The 21,343-nt window shown below is 42.8% G+C and overlaps 3 protein-coding genes across 3 annotated transcripts; 2 read left to right on the plus strand and 1 right to left on the minus strand.

Moving 5' to 3' along the window:
- The first annotated feature begins 4,089 nt into the window (after positions 1–4,089).
- Positions 4,090–6,905, plus strand: LOC102704877. The gene is made up of 2 exons (XM_015834272.2): positions 4,090–5,364; positions 5,928–6,905. The coding sequence occupies exons 1-2, from the start codon at positions 4,090–4,092 to the stop codon at positions 6,903–6,905; spliced, it is 2,253 nt and encodes a 750-aa protein (XP_015689758.2).
- Positions 6,906–10,493: 3,588 nt separating this feature from the next.
- On the plus strand, positions 10,494–14,703 carry LOC102705147 (E3 ubiquitin-protein ligase WAV3-like). Its single transcript, XM_040521597.1, has 2 exons — positions 10,494–10,843; positions 12,593–14,703. The coding sequence occupies exons 1-2, from the start codon at positions 10,670–10,672 to the stop codon at positions 14,462–14,464; spliced, it is 2,046 nt and encodes a 681-aa protein (XP_040377531.1). The 5' UTR covers positions 10,494–10,669; the 3' UTR covers positions 14,465–14,703.
- Positions 14,704–15,348: 645 nt separating this feature from the next.
- LOC102705420 (transcription factor MYB2-like) lies at positions 15,349–16,456 on the minus strand. The gene is made up of 3 exons (XM_006650963.1): positions 16,321–16,456; positions 15,938–16,067; positions 15,349–15,814 (listed from the first exon to the last, which is right to left on the minus strand). Exons 1-3 carry the CDS (start codon positions 16,454–16,456, stop codon positions 15,349–15,351), a joined length of 732 nt encoding a protein of 243 aa, XP_006651026.1.
- Between the last annotated feature and the right edge of the window lie 4,887 nt (positions 16,457–21,343).

Genomic DNA, 21,343 nt, shown 5'->3' on the forward strand with positions numbered 1-21,343 from the left:
TGTGATCTAGCCCTCCACATGCAAAGCAACGAACTCAACCTCCTCTTTTCTTGAACCTGATATTATTCATAGCTCGAGACAACTTGTTAATAAGCGCAGCCAAGTCCTCCTCCTCGAGTTGCTCGAGTTAATCATCGGACATGGCGTTAAAAGCAGAAAAAGCATTAAGTGCCGATGAAGAAGAGCCATTATCGAAAGAGGATGCAGGAGAACCCAAAGCATTAGACTTAGACTCAACTTTACGGGATAGAATATTCATCTCATGAGTTTTGAGTTTAGTGTAAAGCGAATCTAAAGTCAAAGCAGCCATGTCCATAGACTCCTGAATAGATGTAACTTTCATCTCCCAAGTAGACATATCAAGACCATTCAAAAAGTGTCGAGAAACTTCAGATTGAGAATAGTTCGTTTCAAAAGAAGCATCAACAGATCGAAGATTGCTTAAAACTTTATTGAAATGAGCAAGGTAATCATCCAAGGACTCTCCAGATTTTATCTCAAATTTCATGTAATCTTTTTTAAAAACATCTTTACGAAGTTCCTTGATATTGGAAGTCCCTTGATGAAAATTGTTTAGGGCTGTCCAAATCTCATTTGCGGTTTCAAGATGAGAAACACGATCGAAATCAGAACGAGATATTCCATTTAGTAAAATATTGCGAGCTTTGCAATTATTTTCAAATTCAGTTTTTCGAGCAGCAGTATTAATCTGATCAAGAATTTCATAGGGTTTATCAACTTTTAACCAAATATCATAATCCTCAGCCATAATATAAGCTTTCATCTTTTTGCACCAATAGGGAAAATCAGTACCATCGAACACATGTAGCTTAGTTGAAAATTTATTAGCCATGGAAACTGAAGATCGAATAAAAATCCAAAAAGAAGTAAACGAGGCTCTGATACCACTTGTAGGATCGAAACAGAGTTAAACAGACCTACTAGAGGGGGGGTGAATGGTAGAGAAAACCAAAACCTAAAAATCTTTCGCGGAATAAAAGATTACCTCTGTCGAGGAATATCTTGATCGTCTCGCTCCTATGCCACCGCTACCTTGATCGCGACGCTCCTGTGCCGCTGATCAGATCGTCGGAATCCAGAAAGTCACCAGCGCCGATTAGATCGTCAGAATCCAGAAAATCACTAGTAAATGAAAGCCGAAGACATAGATCAAATAAACTTGACTTTATTGCATCAACTAGAATTTACAAAGCGCACCAACAGCGCTCCTCTCGAAATTGTCGACCCAGAATCAACAACTATTCAACTCTAATTTTCTAATTTTAAATCTCACAAAAAGCATACCGAGGATATACCCTCGGTCTCTATTTATATCGAAAAATATATCTCTAAATAAGAATAGGATCCAGAGTCCAAGTTCCAAAATCACACGCAAGCACTACAGTAACCACGAGAGCTACAGTGCCGCGACACTACAGTAATCCGAGTGCTACAATATCATGGCGCTACGCTATCCGACGCTGCTACAGTGTCCGAACCGAGTACGGTAGCAAATCGTCTTTTCTTTTTCTCCTCCAATTTTGATCCAACTTACTTTGTGATTTTCCGGCGCTTACACATACAACATGTGAAGCCCGTTACGATTACTTCCCCACACGGTGTTCCTCCACCATGTGTCACCTCGTATTCAACATCGTCATCCGACATCCTCGATCGTCCGGACCTCAGCTCCTCACTGAGCTTAGTCACGATCACACCGCCGTTGACTGATATTGACATCCGAGAATTATGACTCTAGTCCAACCATGTCACATGGCATCCTGAACATCCAGACCTCAGTTTCTCCCTGAACCTAGTCATGGTCCTCGCTATCCAAATCTCAGTTGACCTCAAGTCTCCTGCACATACAGAGACAAACCAACCGTATTCGGGTACAGATATCGTAACCTGACCCACATTAGTCACACACACTCACACCAACACCATAACCGTTTCAAACCAAATTCTATCAATTTACAAGCCAACTATTCATCACAAAATATTAATCATGACTATAATCTTACAGTTTCGTCCATTTTCTGTTCTTTTTTTGCGTGTATGAACCGGATTGTCGTATATTTCTGAAAGCGGCCAGTAACAAAATGTTCGTCCGTCGACATAAACCATCCGTCGCTGAGCCGCCAAGCGACCACGGGAGTGTCCTTCCACCGTCAAAGATGTAAATCCAGAAATCATTCTTTCTGGAATGGAGGGAGGACTCGTCTAGCAGCCCGTGATATCACTAAAGTTGTCAAGACGTCACCAACGTCAAGCCGCCATACAGACTTTGTTTGTGTCCCATCAGTTATTTGATCTGACACGACACGTGTCGCTTCGGGACACCAAACTATCGTGTCACTGCTGGACGATCAAACATAAGTGCACTTAGGTTGCGGTAAACGTGTTTAAGTCTTTAAATAAGATGAGGTTTAAATAGCATCACTCATGGAATGGTTGGTGAAACACATTCGTCGGATAGAAATATGTTCCACGGCCTCGTTCAGTTCGTAAATTATTTTTAAAAAACATCGTATCGGATATACGGACACATATTTAAAATATTAAACACAGTCTAATTATAAAATAAATTATAGACTCCTTAAAGAAACCGCGTGACAAATCTTTTGAGCCTAATTAATTTATCATTAGCACATACAGTTTACTGTAGTACTTATGACTAATCACGTACTAATTAGGATTAAAAGATTCGTCTCACGATTTTTCCTGTGACTTAGTTTTAATGTTCATGTATATTTAATGTTCTATTTAGATATCTAAAATTTAATGTGATGTTTTTTAAAAAAAATTTGAAAACTAAACGGCGCCTAATTCTTGATAGCCCAAAAGTTGGTGAAGGAAGAAAGCCGAGCAAATCCATCTAGGAGTGGCAGATCAGCAGGTGGGCTGAGAAGAGTGATGGGCTGGCTGGATGGAGGTGGCTGCAGTGGCGCAGCTGCCACTGGACATGAGTAATTCTCGTGAGATGCGCAATTTTTTGGTTTTCGGTGCTTAAAAAAACTATTTTTTAATGTTTTGGTCATTCTTTTTATTAAAAAATTAAAAAATAGTCATAGGTAAAATATTGTTCATTGTTTTATCATCTAATAAAAATAAAAATATTAATTATAAATATTTTTAAAATAAGATAAATAGTTAAACATTGTATCTAAAAGTTAAAAATTGTTTATTTTGGGACGTAGGAAGCAGTAACCAAAACATGCAAGATGGTATCCAACTTAACCATTTATCACCTTTCATGGCATTCGGTCTTTACTTTATCACAACTTAATGTGTGCGTGTTTTTCTAAGATAACGGATGATAGCATTCGGTCTTTACTTTATCAGAAGCTATAAGCCTATAAAGCTATAACCACTTGTTACAAAGTTTTGAATCAAAATTTTGCAACTAACTCCTAAGACGATTACGAAGTCTTGACAGACAAGGAAAAACAAGGTAGACGACACCAACTATAAGGAGATACATTATTTGTAAGGTAATCTATTAGTAAACCTACATCTAGATTTGACGAATTTTTGCATGACAGTAGACTCGAAACCTCTGCATGGCTTGATAACAAGTTAATTGTCTTGAGAAGAATGCAGGAATATGACATGCGAGAGTGCGAGACAATTGTACTAACACACATTATGCATGGTCACTAGTATATTTTTTGTTGCTATAATTAATTTAGATGAAAAAAGACTGACAAAAACGTTAGAAATTAAGACCAAGCGAAGAGTTCTTTAGAATATCTCATCAATTAGTTGGCAGAAGCTTCTAGTTAGCATCGATGCTCTTAAGTTAAAATGACCAGCATGCATGTCAGAGCGCGAACGACACGAGATTGTATACAAATTGACTATACTATGCTTAGTTGACTTGCATCCATAATTAATATAGCTAATTAGCTAGACTTTTTTAAGATAATGGATAGATAATTAGCTAGATGGAGCAGTTAACTAAACAATGCGCTGGGTCATTCTGTCAGTGTGTTCTGTACTTCTGTGTACACATACACCACTGAACCAGACTGACAGTCGCTTTTAGAATACACATTTTCTCGGTCGGGAGCTGAACCTTTCGCAGCAATGGCATCCACTCCGGCAGCGATGGCGGCGTCCCCGCCGCCGCCGCCGCTCAAGTACCGTCACTGCAACAATGCGGACGGGCTGGTGTCGGTGGAGGCGCTGCGAATCATCGTGGAGACGAAGGCATGCTTCGTGGCGGTAGCGCTGGCGCTGGCCTACTTCCTGACGGCGTCGCGGCACCGGCTGTGGAGCTCCAGCCACCTCATCAAGGGCTTCCTCTTCGCCGCCACGCAGCCGGTCACCCGCTTCCTCGTCGGCATGTTCGCCATGCTGCTCTCCATGCCCTTCCGCAACGACCTCTACCTCCTCTGGGGCATCCTCCTCCTCGCCGGGTACGAGGGCGTCTACACCATCTCCGGCTACGGCGTCTCGGCACGCCTCTCCGACCTCGCCGTCCACGAGTTCACGCGCTGCAGCAACATCGTTTTGCTCGGGCTGTACGTCCGGTACTATTCCCATGCCTCGCAGTTCCGGTACCCGCTCTGGGCGCTCTGGGCGCTGATGGTCGCCAAGTTCTTGGAGCGGATCGTCCGGTTCAAGATCGCCCACGGAAGGTACGGCGACGGGAACACCGGCCTGGTCGCCGACTACATGAAGCACGAGCACGAGCTGCCACCGGAGAGCTGGGCAGAGACAGACATTGAAGCTGGCCAGCATGGCTTCCCCATGAATAACTACAACTACCTCATCGTCGGCGACTCCAAGTTGGAGGACAAAGTAATCCCGGCGATCTACGAGGCAAAGTTGGAGCCGGAGGCCGACACGGTCACCGTCGCCAAGGTGTGGACATGCAAGGGAGATCTGCTCGAGTGCAAAAAATACGGGGACAGGCTGAAGGACGTCTGCCTGTCCTTCGCGCTGTGCAAGCTGCTGAGGCGGAAGTTCGCCGGCGTTGATGCGTCGACGGAGGAGCTGGCCAAATCGCGGGAGCTCGTCTTCGACGGCCTCATCACGAGCGGCATCGACGCGGAGCGGACGTTCCGAGTTGTCCGCGCGGAGCTCGGCTTCGCGAGAGACATCAGCTTCACCAAGTACCCCATCTTGTTCAGCTGCGGCTTCCCGGTCGTCAGCGTCGTGCTGTTCTTGGCGACGCTCGGCGCGTCGCTGTGGATCATGGTGTCCGCGATCCTGCACTACCGGGTTCCTCGCGGGAGCACGCCCAACTTGGTCAACGGCAAGAACGTGGATTTGTCCATCACTTTTGGCATCGTCAGCATGGTCACGGCCATGGACATCTGCGAGTTCTCCATGCATATCTCTTCTAACTGGACCAAGGTAATTAACTCCTGGCAAGCTTCCAAGACTTCTTCGGAAATGGATTTGCTCAAATTTCAATAGAAATATATTCATGCACTATGAAAGTTTGTTTATATGTGGCCAAAAGATTCCTATTTTCAAAAAAAAAAATGTAAAATAACAGTACGGCAGCTTTGCTTGGTTGGCTACCTGCATTCTAAATTGTTATCGGCCGCATGCTTGACTTTAGATTTTACAAGTGTGACTGTTGTGAGAGGTGTTCTTTAATCTGAAAAGGCTCTTTCACAAGCTGTCACGTTGTTACGTATTGATGGCAATATTAAAAACTACTCCTAATTAATTGTCATCATTAAACTGTTAGTGAAGATAAGCTGATCAGTCGATCACATAGTATCAAGGCAAGTATATATATACTCCTATTGCAGTTTGAGTTGACTGACCAAGAGTTTAAAAACAACGTGAGATGTTAGATTTATCAACCGTGGTTTAATTTATAGTGATCTTAAGATGAAGTGATCTCAACTTTAGTTTACAGCATTGCATTCTTGTATTTTGTTTCCCCCTGAACTCTGAGTTTTCAGGTTATGGTTGTCTCTGAATACGTCCGGAACCGGTACGGCCGATGCTACCTCCTTGACCGTATCATACGGCTCGTGTGCCACGGCAATATCGCCGAGCCAATCGGCAACTCCCTGGGGCAGTTCGACCTCGTCAATGGCACGAAGAGAGGGCGCATCTCGAGGTGCGTCGTGCAGCTGTACCACAACGCGAGATCGTTCGTCCTGCTCAACGACGACGACAAGTACCGCATCATGAAAGGCAAGAGCCTCAGAGTTCCGGGCGCGGTGAAGACGGCGATCTGCGAGGCGCTCATGAGGAACAGGAGCGAGCTGGCGAAGGGCCAGCCGCTGCCCCGAGCAGCAAGCATGCTGAGGGCGCATTGCCACCCGCCGACGGCGATCGAGACCGTCGTCGTGTGGCACGTCGCGACGTGCTGCCTTGAGAGGGGGGCTCCGATCAAACTCGGCGAGAGCGAGCGCCAGCGCGAGGAGTTCCGGCGGCTTCAGGAGAGCTACGAGGTGGCCGCCGCTCTGTCCAAGTACTGCGCCTACCTGTTGTTCTACAAGCCCAAGATGCTGGGGTCGGTCGGCAATAACACGGTGAGCTACACCTGCAAGACATTGGTCAAAGAGGCCGCCGCCGCCGACAATACCAACACCGGCGGCGGAGGCAGCGACGGTGACAAAATGATCAGCAAGGGCAAACTGCTCGCGCAGCGGCTCTTAAAGGTGCGCGGCTGGGTGGATTGGACGGAGCTGAAGGAGTTCTGGTCGGAGATGCTGATAGCGCTCGCGGCATCCGGGAGCGTTAGCGCCCACGAGAAGGGGCTCGGCGACGGCGGCGAGTTCATCACGCACGTCTGGGCGTTGCTGTACCACGCAGGGATCGATGGCAACTCCTCGTCGAGTGCCATTGTTGGCTCTGCCGGTGGTGGAACTGGCGGCAGGGCGGACAATTCTACGTTTCAGAATGGCACGGCCGTCGAATCACACGGTTAATAAAAGCGCCCTTTAATAGGATATCACAGTTATAGGTTGATTTAAGATGCCGTATCGTTGTCTAAAAATTATGAAACGGAAAGTTGATTTAGAACACCGTATAGCGTACCAAAGCATCGTCTCAAATTTCAGCCTTCCTTAACGAAGTGCCCTGAAAAGTGCAGCTAGCTCTCGAACAGAGCAACACACGACTAGTATCAACTATCAAGCATGCCCATGATGAGAAACATGGAGAAGCTTAATTAGCCGAAACATGCCGTGCCATGGTAGATTGGTAGTCAAACCGGCTGGCATATGGGCGTCGGGCCGTCGGCGACTGAACGAACGTTCTCCGGGTGAACGAGACCAACCCCCCACGCCACCAAATTCCACGTCTCACTCTTCAGTAGTCCAATGGTTGACTCCCCAATTAACCAACAACCCAACCTGGCGATCGAGCGAAGTATGAACAATCCACGCCCGCGATCGTTCAAAACACACTGAAAACATCCACTGATCCACACCAACCGCGCGCGCGCGCCGTAAAACATGTGGTTTTGCGCGGTTTTGTCAGCAAGGGCACCCTATTCTTTCTGCTGCTTTGAGCCGCCGTGTTTGAACCAGGCTAATTAAGCTAGCTTCTTCTTTAAACTCGGTCGAAATGGCCACCTAGCATCTGGAAGGTGTACAGTTCTTTTGAGTTATTTCAGTTTCAGCCTGGAGGCATGAGATTTCTGAGCTGTTTAGCACTTGTTGGATTCCAAAGAGAGTGGCAGTTCCTACACTGTCAGCATTTTGCTGCTGCTGAAAGAAGATTGACATGCATTTTCAGTGATAAATAACTATATATGTCCATGTTGATTGATCTACGTGCTAAACGAACTGGCCTCTGAATCTCATACGCAGCGCACTGAAAATTCTTGTCAAAGAACATAAAGTTTAGATGGGTAAGAGTAGAACGCACATCATGTTGCTCTGACACCCGTCTCTCCAGGTGCTCGATCGTCTCCGTTGAACGTTGATTCGTAACTGCTGACGTTACTGTAGCAGTGTAGCTGAACTTTCAACCGGGGCGGTGCAGGGCCTGTACTGTGCTCTTGTTTGTCAAGTCCAACTCTACGCCTTTTCAGCCTTCCACAGACCACAGCTCTTCAGTTCTACACACACCCAAACCTTGACCGGATCACGGTAAACATCTAATCAGAGAATCAATTAATATGTATCACGTTTTCGTCATAGCCGCGTGGTTTGAACATAGGAGCTAGCGTCCACTATACTAGTGCTATATGATAATTAACGACGACCAATAACCTGGTTTAGTGTATTACGACTCCAGAGATAGACGGCATCATTAATGTTAACTTTTAGTTTTATTAAAAATATTATATAATTATTATTTATTTTGTTTTGATAGAATTTATTATCATATTATTTTAATTATAACTTAAATTTTACATATTTACGTATATTTTTAGTAACATAAACAATTAAACGAGTGAAGAAAGTCAACTATCATCAGCCCGTATTAGAATACCAAGTGGCTGTTTGGATGCTTGAACTTTTTTTTATCCATTTCATATCGGATGTTTGGAGGTTAAATAGGAGTATTAAATATATACTAATAACAAAACTAATTGTATAAATAAAGACTACTACCTCCGTTTTCAAATATAAGATGTTTGACTTTTTTTAGTTATAACGTTTGACCATTCATCTTATTCAAAAAATATAGTACTAATATAAAAATAACAAGTCGTAATTAAAGTTCTTTTGATAATAAAGTAAGTCACGAGCAAAATAAATGTTATTTCCATAATTTTTTAATAAGACGAATGATCAAACTTTTCAAGCAAAAAAGTCAAACATCTTACATTATAAAACGGAGGGAGTATTTCATTAGACAAATTTTTAAAGCCTAATTAAGCCATAATTAACAAATGTTTACTGTAGCACCACATTCGTTAATTATGGACTAATTAGACTCAATAGATTTGTCTCGTGAAATAGTCCAGAGTATGGGTTAAGTTTTATTAATAGTCTATATTTAATACTTCTAACTAGTATCCAAACAATTGATGTGACACAAAATAAAAAAATCCTGGAGAAACAAAAAGGCCCTAAGAGAGTACTATAATCTTACTCTATCATCAAACAGTGGCATGCATGCGGTAGATGCACGCAGACGCTGAGACGCACGCAATAAATCGTTGGATTCACCGTCGTGACCACGTGCTCGCGCGAGTACGGAGAGAGATCACTTCAGCCAGCGTGTCGGGCAAAGCGGCGGTGACATAGCGGGGCGTATGAAACGGCGGCGGCGCGGCCGCGAACCAAATCCGACGCACGCGTTTTCTGTTCGTGAGGCGGTGACGGTATATTTGCGGTGCGGTGGGGATGAACGCAACGGGATCGGAGGCGAAGCAGCGACGGCGACGGCGACATCGACATCGATATGTACGTGCGTCGATCACCGTACGGCGAGAGGAGAGGAGACGGGAGTTTTGCTACTACATTCTGCTGAATTTTCGAGCCAAGACGTGAACGCATCGATCGATCTGTAGCAGCACCGGGTCTACGGGAACTTGTCGTGCCGGCGCAGATAACTACTGTTCCGACGAAGGCCAAGGACAGCCGGACATAATTAAACCGGTCAACTGCCATCTTCCTGTGATCCCGTTTCCCAGGCTTAAAAGTCTCAGCATACTAAAGAATGTGTAATAGCAGTAGCAGTGTTCACTTTACTATTTCACCCCAACTACGTATAAGAACCAGTTTTTTCTTTTTTTTTAACACAGTTCATATAGACAAATACGAACAATGTAAAACCAGATTACTAGGACGTCATGACATCCCCAAGATATAGAAGATGACGGATTTTGGCTGTTCGGATACATGTATCTATCCTCAAGAAATGAACACAACTCATGCTCCAATGTCAACTTCCAAACAATTTACACACAAAGGCCCGTCAGTTATAACCCTATTTTTTTTTCATTTCTGGTTACATTTATAAATTAAAATTTTAAATTTTTTATCTTATAAAAATTAGAGTCAATTTTAGAGTTTTTTTATCATAATTTACTTTCAGTTTTTACCTTTTGATCACTAAAAATATGTATATAAAAATTTATTTATAAAATATTTTTTATTTATAAATCATTTGATTTTTTCCTAAAAAGCCAAATGCTCACCCATTTAGTCAATTGCTAATAATTCAGCATTAATATGCCAAAAGTTAAAAATTGATTTATGATGAAAACTTTACATTTGTGTTGTTAGTAACATAAACACCCAAAAAAACCCATGGCGACAAAAGTCTTAAAAATAATTTCAAAATTAAGTTTTGGAGTTTGAATTTTGGCTATATATATGTAAAAAAATTAAAGCTTAATCTTTGGTATTAAATGTACATTTTAAATATTCATTCTTAACTTAAGATTTATTTTAAAAATCTGCATAGTTATAAAAGCGTGGGGCCGTAATATAAGTACATAACACTCTCACGCCATACTCCATTGGTCAAACAAGGGGTATAATAGGAAGTTTATCGCCCATAAATCCCTGCCCCCTCCTTCCCTCCGTTCGTCTCTCGCTTGCTCTCCTCGCGTCGCTCGAACAAAACCCCCACACGCACGCGTCCCGTCCTCAGTCGCCGCGATGGGGAGACCGGTTCGTCCCCCAAATCCTGCCATTCTGATCCAGTCCTGATTCTCTCCGTCGAGCGGTGGCGCTAGCGAGGGCTCGGTGCCAAAGGAGCCGCCTTTTTTCTTGAGGATCGTTGAGCAATGGCGCCGGCGTGGGACCGCGCCAAGCGCGCGCTCGCCACCATGCTCTGCATTCGCTTCCCGGCGCGCCAGAGGGCCGGCGGCGAGGATGGAGCGGTGGAGACGCCTCCGCCTCCACCGCCGCATGCTGTGTCCGTGCGGCGGGTCTCGACCTCTGGGAGCCGGGGCTCGAAGGTCAGGTTTTGTTCTTCGTTCTGTCTTTCCGGCTCATGTTTGATTGCGAATGTTGCGATTGCTCTGGTTTCCTGTGTGCGCTATAATGCAGGATGGTGTGGTAGATTGGGGTTTTTTTAGCGATTGTACTGTCGAAGAAAACATTGCGATTATATCGGTTCGATGTTGGTAAAAAAATCCTCTTAGGGGTGTGGCAAAGTTCATCAGTTTTGGTTTCGTCTCGAAAAAGTTGTTTTGGAGTGCATAGCGAGAGATCATTCTTTTTTTCTGGGAGTCATCTCCTGCCTAAAAGGACATAATATCTCTTTGCTTTTCACTCCTCTCTGGAAATATTTAGATTTTTTTTCGTTTCTCTTGCGATGAGCCTTAACATGCAAGAAGGGCAGCTGTGAAATACTTTGGGTCTTCTTTGAAATACTTTGCTTGCTAGTTTGTTCCATTCGAAAATTGCACATGGGCAACGATTTTATCTGACTTTGTTAAAAATCAAGTGTTATTGGACGCAAACTAATCTTTCATGTTAATATTGTTTCAAATGCTGTATGTATACTCGATTCTTTTGAAGTTTTGCTTGAACCGTTTAATTGCCTCACGATCTTTGACATATGTGAAATTTTACGGTTTTTACTAAGTACCTGAAGGTACTAAAACTTTTTACCGAAAAATTTGGCACATAATAGTACCTACAGTTACCAAGTTTTACGTAAAAACATGGTACCTTCTCGTAGTTACCAAGGATGGTAAAAGAAAATTTTATGTTCCTTGAAAAGCACCTTCATGCACTAAATTTTTTAGTGTAAAATTTTAGTATAGATACTTAGTACCCAGAGATATCAAGCTTTTATATTAGAACATGCGGTAATTTAATGTATTATTTCAAGAATGATAAAAAAACTTATGGTAAAATTATCAACATGAATGGGTACCTATTGTTCTATTAAACTGCAATCTTTGTTGGCTTAGGGTGGTACAAGCAAAGGGAAAGTATTGCTTAAGCCCATCGCGAACTGAAACATGTGTTTTGATTGGTTGGTAGATTATCTTGTTTGACTTGGTCTCAACGGTTGTTGAAAATACAACTTGATGGGTCACATTGACTTGTAAAGAATATTTACTTTTTTGACAAAGGTACATATGTTTTTAGAACGACATTACACACAGTATAAGGAAATAACCTCCTTCATATTATAATCTGGTCTTTTGTCATCTATGCTGCAGGTAATCATCAAGTATTTTATTACTCAGAAATGACACATGCATACACATTTTAGTATGTGCATATTTTTGTAATTCAGAAATTACCTGTGTCTATATCCAAATCCTTGCATCATCGGTTGATCAAGCATGAAAGCAAGTTGATCATCCTGCACTTGCTATATGCAGGTTGGGCTGTTAGCCATCCCTGCACTATTGTCAAGATACGCAAATTCTAGTTCACAAGCTCGTCCATGACAAGTTGTTTGTCAAACTTTTAGTATACTTTCTTGTTTTGAATCTCGTCTTCCTTGGCTAGTGGTTCAGAGTCACTTATCTTTCTCACCAAGCTGTATAGAAGTCTTCACCTTTTCTTTTGTGCTCTTGTGTGACATTTAAATTCGTACATGATACAGTTGTATGGCACAGAGGTTGCTTTATGTTTCTTTCTAGTGTTTTTATGGATTGATATTGAGGCACAATTTATATTAGTTGACGTTCACAGAAGGCAAGTTCTGATAAGCACACTAATATTTTCTGTTCACTTCATTTCAGAAGGTATGTGCCATTTGCCTTGGTGGCATCAGGACAGGAGGGCAAGCCTTGTTCACAGCCGAATGCTCCCACGAATTCCATTTTCATTGTATCTCTTCAAGTGTCAACCATGGCAACTACATCTGCCCAGTATGTCGTGCTGAGTGGAAAGAAATTCCCTTCCAGGGTACTCAACCTGCAGACAATGCTTATGGAAGATCTAGAGTAAGCCCTGTAAATTGGCCCCAGGATGAGGGACAAATGTCTGTTGTCCGCAGGCTTTCCCGTGGATATAGTGGAAACCTTCAAGAGCAACTTGCTGTCTTTCGTACTCCAGAGACAAGCATTTTCAATGACGATGAGAACATAGATCTTCAATCTGAAACAGCTGGTGAACACAATGCAGTTACTGGCTCAGTTGAGATCAAGACATATTCAGAATTTCCAGCCATACAACAATCAGTGAGACAGCAGGTCTTTTCCATCTTAATACATCTGAAGGCTCCAAAGTACTTGGACTCGATGAGCTCCCGTGCACCTCTCGACCTTGTGACTGTGCTTGATGTCAGTGGCAGTATGTCGGGTATAAAACTTGCACTTCTTAAACGTGCCATGAGCTTTGTCATACAAACACTTGGACCCAATGACCGCTTATCTGTTATAGCCTTCTCATCTACAGCCCGGAGGCTCTTTCCCCTTCGCCGGATGACCTTAACTGGTCGGCAGCAAGCCTTGCAAGCCATTAGTTCACTTGTTGCAAGTGGTGGCACAAACATTGCTGAAGGGCTAAAGAAAGGTGCTAAAGTGGTTGAGGATCGTCGGCTGAAGAATTCTGTTTGCAGCATAATTCTTCTCTCTGATGGTCAAGATACCCATACATTTCTATCTTCTGATGAGGCTGAGATAAATTACAGTACGTTTGTCCCCCCTTCAATCCTTCCTGGAACAGGTCATCATGTGCAAATACACACCTTTGGTTTTGGTACAGACCATGATTCGGCTGCCATGCATGCAATCGCTGAGATCTCTAACGGCACATTTTCATTTATTGATGCTGAAGGTTCAATCCAAGATGCATTTGCTCAATGCATTGGTGGCCTCCTCAGCGTTGTAGTCAAGGATATGCGGCTATGCATCAAGTGTATAGATGAAGGTGTCTCGCTTACCTCCATTAAATCAGGTAGCTATGCAAGTCAAGTAGCCAGAAATGAGCGTAGTGGATCAGTTGATATTGGTGACCTCTATGCAGATGAAGAGAGGGGGTTTCTAATCACCCTACATGTCCCGGCTGCACAGGGACAGACTGTGCTGATCAAACCAACATGTACATACCTGGATGCAATTACCATGGAGAATATCCAGCTCAATGGTGAAGAAGTGACAATTCAGCGTCCTGCTTATTGTGTTGACTGCGAAATGTCACCTGAGGTTGAGCGTGAATGGCATCGTGCTCAAACTACAGAGGACATGTCTGCTGCTCGATCTGCGGCTGAGGATGGTTTTTTCCCTCAGGCAGTGTCAATCCTTGAAAGCCGTCGGAGAATACTGGAGTTCCATGCAGCACAATCTTCAGACAGTCAGTTCTTGGCATTGATCAAAGAACTAAGGGAGATGCAGGATAGGGTGGAGAGCCGGCAGAGGTACGAGGAATCAGGCAGGGCTTACATGCTGTCAGGCCTGAGCTCACACTCATGGCAGAGAGCAACAGCACGTGGTGACTCGACTGAGCTCACCACTCTTATCCATACTTACCAGACACCATCCATGGTTGACATGCTACAGCGCTCGCAGACGATTCTGCCCTCTGTTGTCGAAATGCTGAATCCTTCTCCAACTGTTACTCCTCCAAAGTACTTCTCTAGCCACCTTCCTACCTCCCGCCATATTGCTTAATCATAATGCAGTTCTAGCAATAACCAGCCAGGTGTTAGGGAAATGAAGATATCCAATTCTTTAGTTTGTTTTCAGCAGATCTTTTTCCATTCTTTATAGTAGGCATGGGATTAGATTTATTATAAATATTTGGGTATACTCTAGTTTGCTTTACACGAGTAAACTATGACAGGCAACGATAAACAGCATAACTGAGACGGGTTAAAGGAATGCTGACATTGTTCATCTGTTTGTCATCATCATTTTGTTCTTATCTTGTACATAAAACGTCTCCCTTCAGTTGTTGGGAGATGTTACAATCTCTTTGGCCTGAATTCATGGTCTATACTTTTGGTCAAACTACTTGTGCCTGCTTAGTTTCTGATAGTCTTGTGTCAGTCATCTTTTTAGTACCTTATTCATCTCTTCTCAGAGATAGAACTGATGAGAGCTGCTGCTGGAGGGCCTGAACACTGAGAACTGCTGTCAAAGAGATAGCAAAATCTGAACTGAGAACTGATATGGTGCGTGAAATATATCCGATAGGTAAACTCAGTAAAAGAAGTGTATATTGGATACCAAAATTACATGATTGTGTTGCAAACTTTTGTGACATGGAACAGAGCCCGGACTCACTTTGTGACAGGAAACAGAGTCCGGACTCGCATGCATGATGCTGCCACTTTGCTCGTGGCTTGGCTAGCTAGATCATGGGTGAAAATGCAAAACGCGATCTATGGCGAGCTACTCGCATCGGGATATTAAGCTAAGAACGATCCTGTCACCAGCAAGCACCGCCATTAATATCGATCGATCCTTGCCGCGACTGAATCCTGCACTGTACCTCTCTTCTTCCAGACTTGCACCTTCTCTACACTGATGCACTGTAGTGGCTCTACTAGCTGCTAGTACTCGCCGCCGCTCGAGCCTTCGCCGCAGCTGCCGTCGCCGTCGACGAGCCTCCAGAGGCTGTCCCAGAGCGCGTCGTCGTCGGCGGGGAGCACGCCGTCATCGTCGGGCAGGGAGACAGCCGCGCAGCAGCGCTCCGTGGCGTGGAGATCGCTCATCGCCATCACCTGCGCCATCATGGACTCGTCAGCCGCCGCCTCCGGCGGTCTCCGCTGCTCCTGCAGCGACGCCAGTTGCTGCTGCTGTTCTTGCTGCTGCAGATACTGCAGCTGCTGCTGCTGCTGAAGCAGGCTGAGGCTCTGGAGATACTGGCGGTGCTGCTGCTGCTGCTGCAGCTGGTACTGGTGCAGCAGCTGCGCCCGCGCCCGCCGCGACGGCCGCGCCTTCTTGAAGTGCGTCCTCCAGTAGTTCTTGATCTCGTTGTCCGTCCTCCCCGGCAGGCACCGCGCGATCGCCGACCATCTGCACACGTTGGCACCGCCATGGTTAGGCGCACCCGCACCCAGCACAGTAGAATGAAGGAGACAGTGCAGATAGAGATAGCTACAGCTTTTCACAGTGCGCAATGGCTTATAGCTCCATTACCTGTTGCCGAGCATGGCGTGCAGCTGGAGGATGACGGTCTCCTCGTCGGGGGTGATCTTGCCCCGCTTCAGGTCCGGCCGGAGGTAGTTCACCCACCGCAGCCGGCAGCTCTTGCCGCTGCGCCTCAGCCCTGCACACGACGCACGTACACTGAATCTCAATTCTGAACAAAAAAAGAAAAAAGTTCAGAGCTTTCCTTCATTCTGAACATGATAAACTCGATCGATCGACAGTGCGATAATAATTACTATTCGACTTTCTCACCTTATCTAGATTCATTTATATACTAATGAATCTAAACATATACACAAAATAAATACATTGGTACATACATGAATTTATGTAAAATCTAGAAACTTTATAATATAGAATAAAGAGAGTACCTGTGAGCTTGGCCACGGAGTTCCAGCTGCCTTCGCCGTGCTGCTGCACATAATCAGTCAGGAGCCTGTCCTCCAGCGCAGTCCACGGGCCCTTCCTCCACCCTTGCTGCAGCATCAGGCTGCTGATCGCGTCCATGGCTGACCACTTAGCTAGGCAAAGTGCAGTTAATTACTGCAGAACAATTTGTATATGACTCTGCAGGCTCTGTGGGCTTTGGCTCCCGGCTTGTGTGGCAGCTAGAATCTCCGGCCATGCTCGCCATTTATACGAGCTCGGGCAAGTTTGCCGGAGCTGATCGAGGCGATCGGCGTCACGTCGTTTTCGCTTAGTAGCGAGTAACAATTCCACTCCCACTTGTGCGCTAAGCTTCTCACTTTCGCTAGCTCGCAATATTGTATTGTTTCTCTACTGAAAAAGCTCATATCCTACTAGAATGTTGTGGCGATGCAATGCAGTGCAGTGCGAGGGCAGGCATCTTTTGCTTCTTTAGTTTATTGTATTCTTTCCAAATCCCTAATCAATCATCCCATGATGGTTATCAATCCATCGATCAGGATGCCTTTTACGCGTGTACGTGGTATTTAAAGTATAATCTAGAGAAAGTTCAATAATATAGTCAACTGCTAGCTCCAATTCTTCTATAGTCAATCTAATAGTCAACTCATACAATAGTAACTTACAAAACATTAATATATGGTCCCACATGTCATTCACATATTTTATCTTAGAGCTCGTGTGCAGCTGGATATAAATTAGTAGCTCATCTCTCCTCTCTTATCTCTTTAAAATATGCTTATAGCTGGCTTATAGTCTGTTATTGTACCTGCTCTAACTAAGCGTCGACAGTATCGAGAGATGTGGGTGTTGATGGTGGTCTTGACTACCAGCAGTAAATTAATGAGTACAGCAGCTAACAGTGTTTGCTTAATTGCTTGTTTACAAATCGGTAGCATGATATAGCATTGGCTACATTGCAAAGATTCAAGTAGAAAAGGCAAAAAAGTACTAGTACAAATATATCTTGCTAAGCTTTGCAAAATTTTCAACTTGCAAGTGGAGTGGACAATCTTTCCACCAACGTTGGAAGCGGTTAAAGCCATGAGTTTATGTGTTAATTGAAAGCAAACAACCATTTGGGGTCAATGGCCGGGTAGCTATGATGAGTAGTAGACTGAACTAATGTTGACCTAACCGCGTACTGAACTACTGATTCCGCCACAGCACTAATAACTGAGAGCAAATTAAGCTGACTTACTCTGCTAATGAAACTAGTCCTAATCAAGAGCGATCTGCTTAATTGGCAGAATCCATCTTTAAGCTTCGCCTCTTGAAAATGGTGTGGCTTCTTGCAGCAAATTTACTGCTAACTTCAGTGAGAACTGATCAGAAGCTGAATTCTTTTCTGAAGCATGGACCGATTTTTCCCTGACAAAGCACCTGGCCATCCAGAATAGAACAGAATCATACATGATTAATCTTTGTGCATGACTATCCTGCTTAGTTTAATTAAGAAACACGAGGAAGTCACCAAATGATAAATAGCTTCTTACTTGCAGGCCGTCCAGGTTCCATGTGTAACACTAGGTTCCCTATTCAAAGTTTTCATCTTGACAAGATAACATGCTATCTGAATCAAATCTCATCCATCCATGTATGTGCACTGCTGCATGCGCATGATCACTAATTCACTATATCTGCAGTGTGCACTGCAGCTAGGATAATTAGATAACCATGCAGCGAAAAAGCAACCCCAGACAGGAGAAAATGGCCTCAAAAAGACTGGGATTAAACAAACGTTTTCTCCCTCCCAGAGGCTTTTAGACTGAAGAACGCAGTGGTTGTAATTACTTGCGTTACTGAATTGTTAGGCCGCTGGTGTCCAGCAAAACACGGAATGGATCATTTTAATATGCAGTGCTCGTACAGATGCGTGTATGTGCATGTCCCAATCCTCCGAAAGCATCGGACGCAAGAAAAAAAAGAGATCAAGAAAGGGGTTCGATGCTACTGTTGTTTGACCATACACCTGGCCAAGCATCAGAGGCCAGATGCAGGCCTAACTCGGGATCACCTCGATCATGAACTGAAACTGAACTCCATTGAGCTCGACGGTCAGGAAGACTCGACCGGCCGGCGTCAACCCTAGCTACAAGCCTTTATCTCGTCGATGCAACGTAGATTTGTATGCAATGCGGTAGATGATGTTGTGGGGATGTCTACAATAAGCCAAGCCGAAAAGGTTGATCATCTCCAAAAGAAGGAAAAGGAGTGAAGTTAAAAGAAAGAAAGAGAGGACGAAAATAAAATTAAGAGCTTCATTATGGTGCTCTATCAGTATACTGATAGTAGAAATGAATGTAAACCGTTAATCCAACTTTATTGAAGGGTTCGGATATAATTTTTACTAACAATTTACTTGACAGTAATAGAACATGGATGGCATAATTATCAAAAAAACTGTAGGCTCGGATGGCTAAAATCGTAAATTTACATGTGCGCAGAAGGATATGCCGTCACGTGCTAGGTAGCAATACGTTCTTATGAATGGATAAAAACTCTGCACGAAGAATTGATAAAACCATAATACCAACATTACTCTAGTCACTAAATAAAGTACAAATATGTCACCATAAACCGATTCTACTGGTAGTTTATACTATCAATAAGTGTACCACATCGTTTATATGTGGGAGCTTCTTTTTAATTTTTTTATATTTTTTTTAGAGAATGGTATTTTTACCCGGCCTTTATATCCACTCAGATATATACAACCATTTTTTTTTATTTCGAGAACTTTGAGAACTTAGCCCAAGTAGGGGATTTAGCCCCTCAAATACCCACATCCAGGACCTTGGTTGCTACTCAGTTTATTGTAACCACTAGGCTACATGCTCTTTCACAATATGAAAATTGATCAGAGTGATGCGGTTGTTTTTTTCCTTAGGAAGCCTTCAGGCCCGGGTTGAAGTGACATCCAATAGAGCGTATATGTTCTTTGTGTCATTGATCATTAATTTCACTTCTCTTTTCTTTAAAAAAAGTTCAGTTGCTTGTCATATTAATTATCTTTAGAGCTCAAAAACGGTGATTTCGTGGTATCAGATATGGAAAATAACGAATAAGTTACTGAAACTCAAGATTGTTACCAGAAAAACTGTTCAAGAAAAAACGAAATTACCAGAAAAAAATCACAGTATGGCTGGATATATAGCCTTGATTATCTGTTAGTTCTCCAACATCAACATGCTAGTCAAACAGTCTACAAGCTGATTCTGAGTCTTGTATGTAGATTTGTTACAAGGAAAATCAAGATCAAAATCAACAAAAATTTAGGATCTAGAGCTTGCAAAAAAAAATGAGGTGAACATTTCGGATTCCCCATCAGGTGCATTACTATCATATCAACTTCAGAAATGTGCAATTACAAGTTTACAACTCATTTGCGCTAAAGATCTCGGTACAATCCTAACAATGTGATATCTAAAGTTATCATAGTAAATTAATTTCTGGATCGCCTTCCTATTCAAGATGATCTATCTGCTGTAAAGTGCATAGGTTGATTCCTCCCTTTATTCCCAAAGAAGAAGAGATAGAGAGCAAGAACACAAGCAAAACAACAAAATAGATCTGATCAAATCCGACACTATCAGTGTTCAAAAATCTCACGAGCAGCTTGAGGCTACAGGTGTCAGTTGGCTGTACAAATTTCAGAGATAAAATATGTAGACGAAGCATCAGCAAGGAGATATCTGGCCCAAATTGATGGCAAAGTCCTTGCTTAGTGTGGTGGCTTGACAAGAGCCACATGGCCTATGGTCTCTTACCACATACAACTGGAGATTGTCCCTGTCTATGTGTGCTTTAATTGGCACTTGATTAGTTTAAACAGCGCAGTGATGCATTTGTTAACGACAGTACTTTTGCTTGGTTTTGATAATAGAGGCTTGATTACTATCGTACAAAAAGAATTGTTTTGTTGGAATAATAATCTATGCACAGCCAGCATGTGCAAAAGATGTGGACGAAACACACGTATCCAACTCTATAATATTCGCAAAATGATGTAGTGTTGACAGATGGCGTAGCGCCATGCATATGCAAGGAACTGGTACTACTATATCTTGAGACAAGTTTTATGGTAGTTAAATGCCACCTAATAAATTTTATTGTAAAATCTAAGTATAGAAGGTAATAAGAGGTACCGAATTTTATATTAGAAAATATGATATCTTTTTTGAAGAACATAAATCATTATTAGAATGTATAGCATTAATATTATGAAGATAAATATTTTGCTCTTATAGGTAGTATGGAAAAGCAGAAGTTAATTTAAAAGAAAATTGTGAAAAGTTTGCAGTTATAAGATGGTATCTACAAAATACAGGTACATATTGTAATGTAAAATTTGGTACTTTAGAACATGTTCTTTTCTAATAAATGGAATCATTTGATTTTCTAATAAATGTAATTTTATAATTATATTTGTGAATTTTTTAAAATCTGTTTTATACATTTCTCAACTTTATAATAGTTAATTTAATTGTTTATATAACAAAACCTTTCAATTATTCGGAGCAAAAAGGCTATGATATATTGCCAAATTTATACTACAAAATGTGGTTTCTTTATACCGTAAAATTATTTTAAAATATACTTTATAGTATCAACCGTGTTATTTACTTACTAAAGAATATGGCCTAGTTCAATAAATAGAATATCTTAATGTCTTCACTGACACTTTGCTATAGTTAATATAAGGTAACTATGAAATTAATCGCCTGTTATCTTACGAAAACACAACACCACACGTGCTAAAAAAATCACAATTCCTTCCGATGGCCTTGAACTAATTACAACCATGCAAACAAGTATATGAGATGTTGAGCAGCTTTCCTCCTAACCAAAATCAGTGTCGGACAGCAATTGCAGACGAGCATACAGCCACCCATGTTGCACAATTACCAAGTACCAACCCATACAGTAAAAGTAATCGTCCTGCTACTGGCATCATATCGACCCCAA

The sequence above is a fragment of the Oryza brachyantha genome, chromosome 3 (assembly GCF_000231095.2).
Source record: "Oryza brachyantha chromosome 3, ObraRS2, whole genome shotgun sequence".
Classification (NCBI taxonomy): Eukaryota; Viridiplantae; Streptophyta; class Magnoliopsida; order Poales; family Poaceae; genus Oryza; species Oryza brachyantha.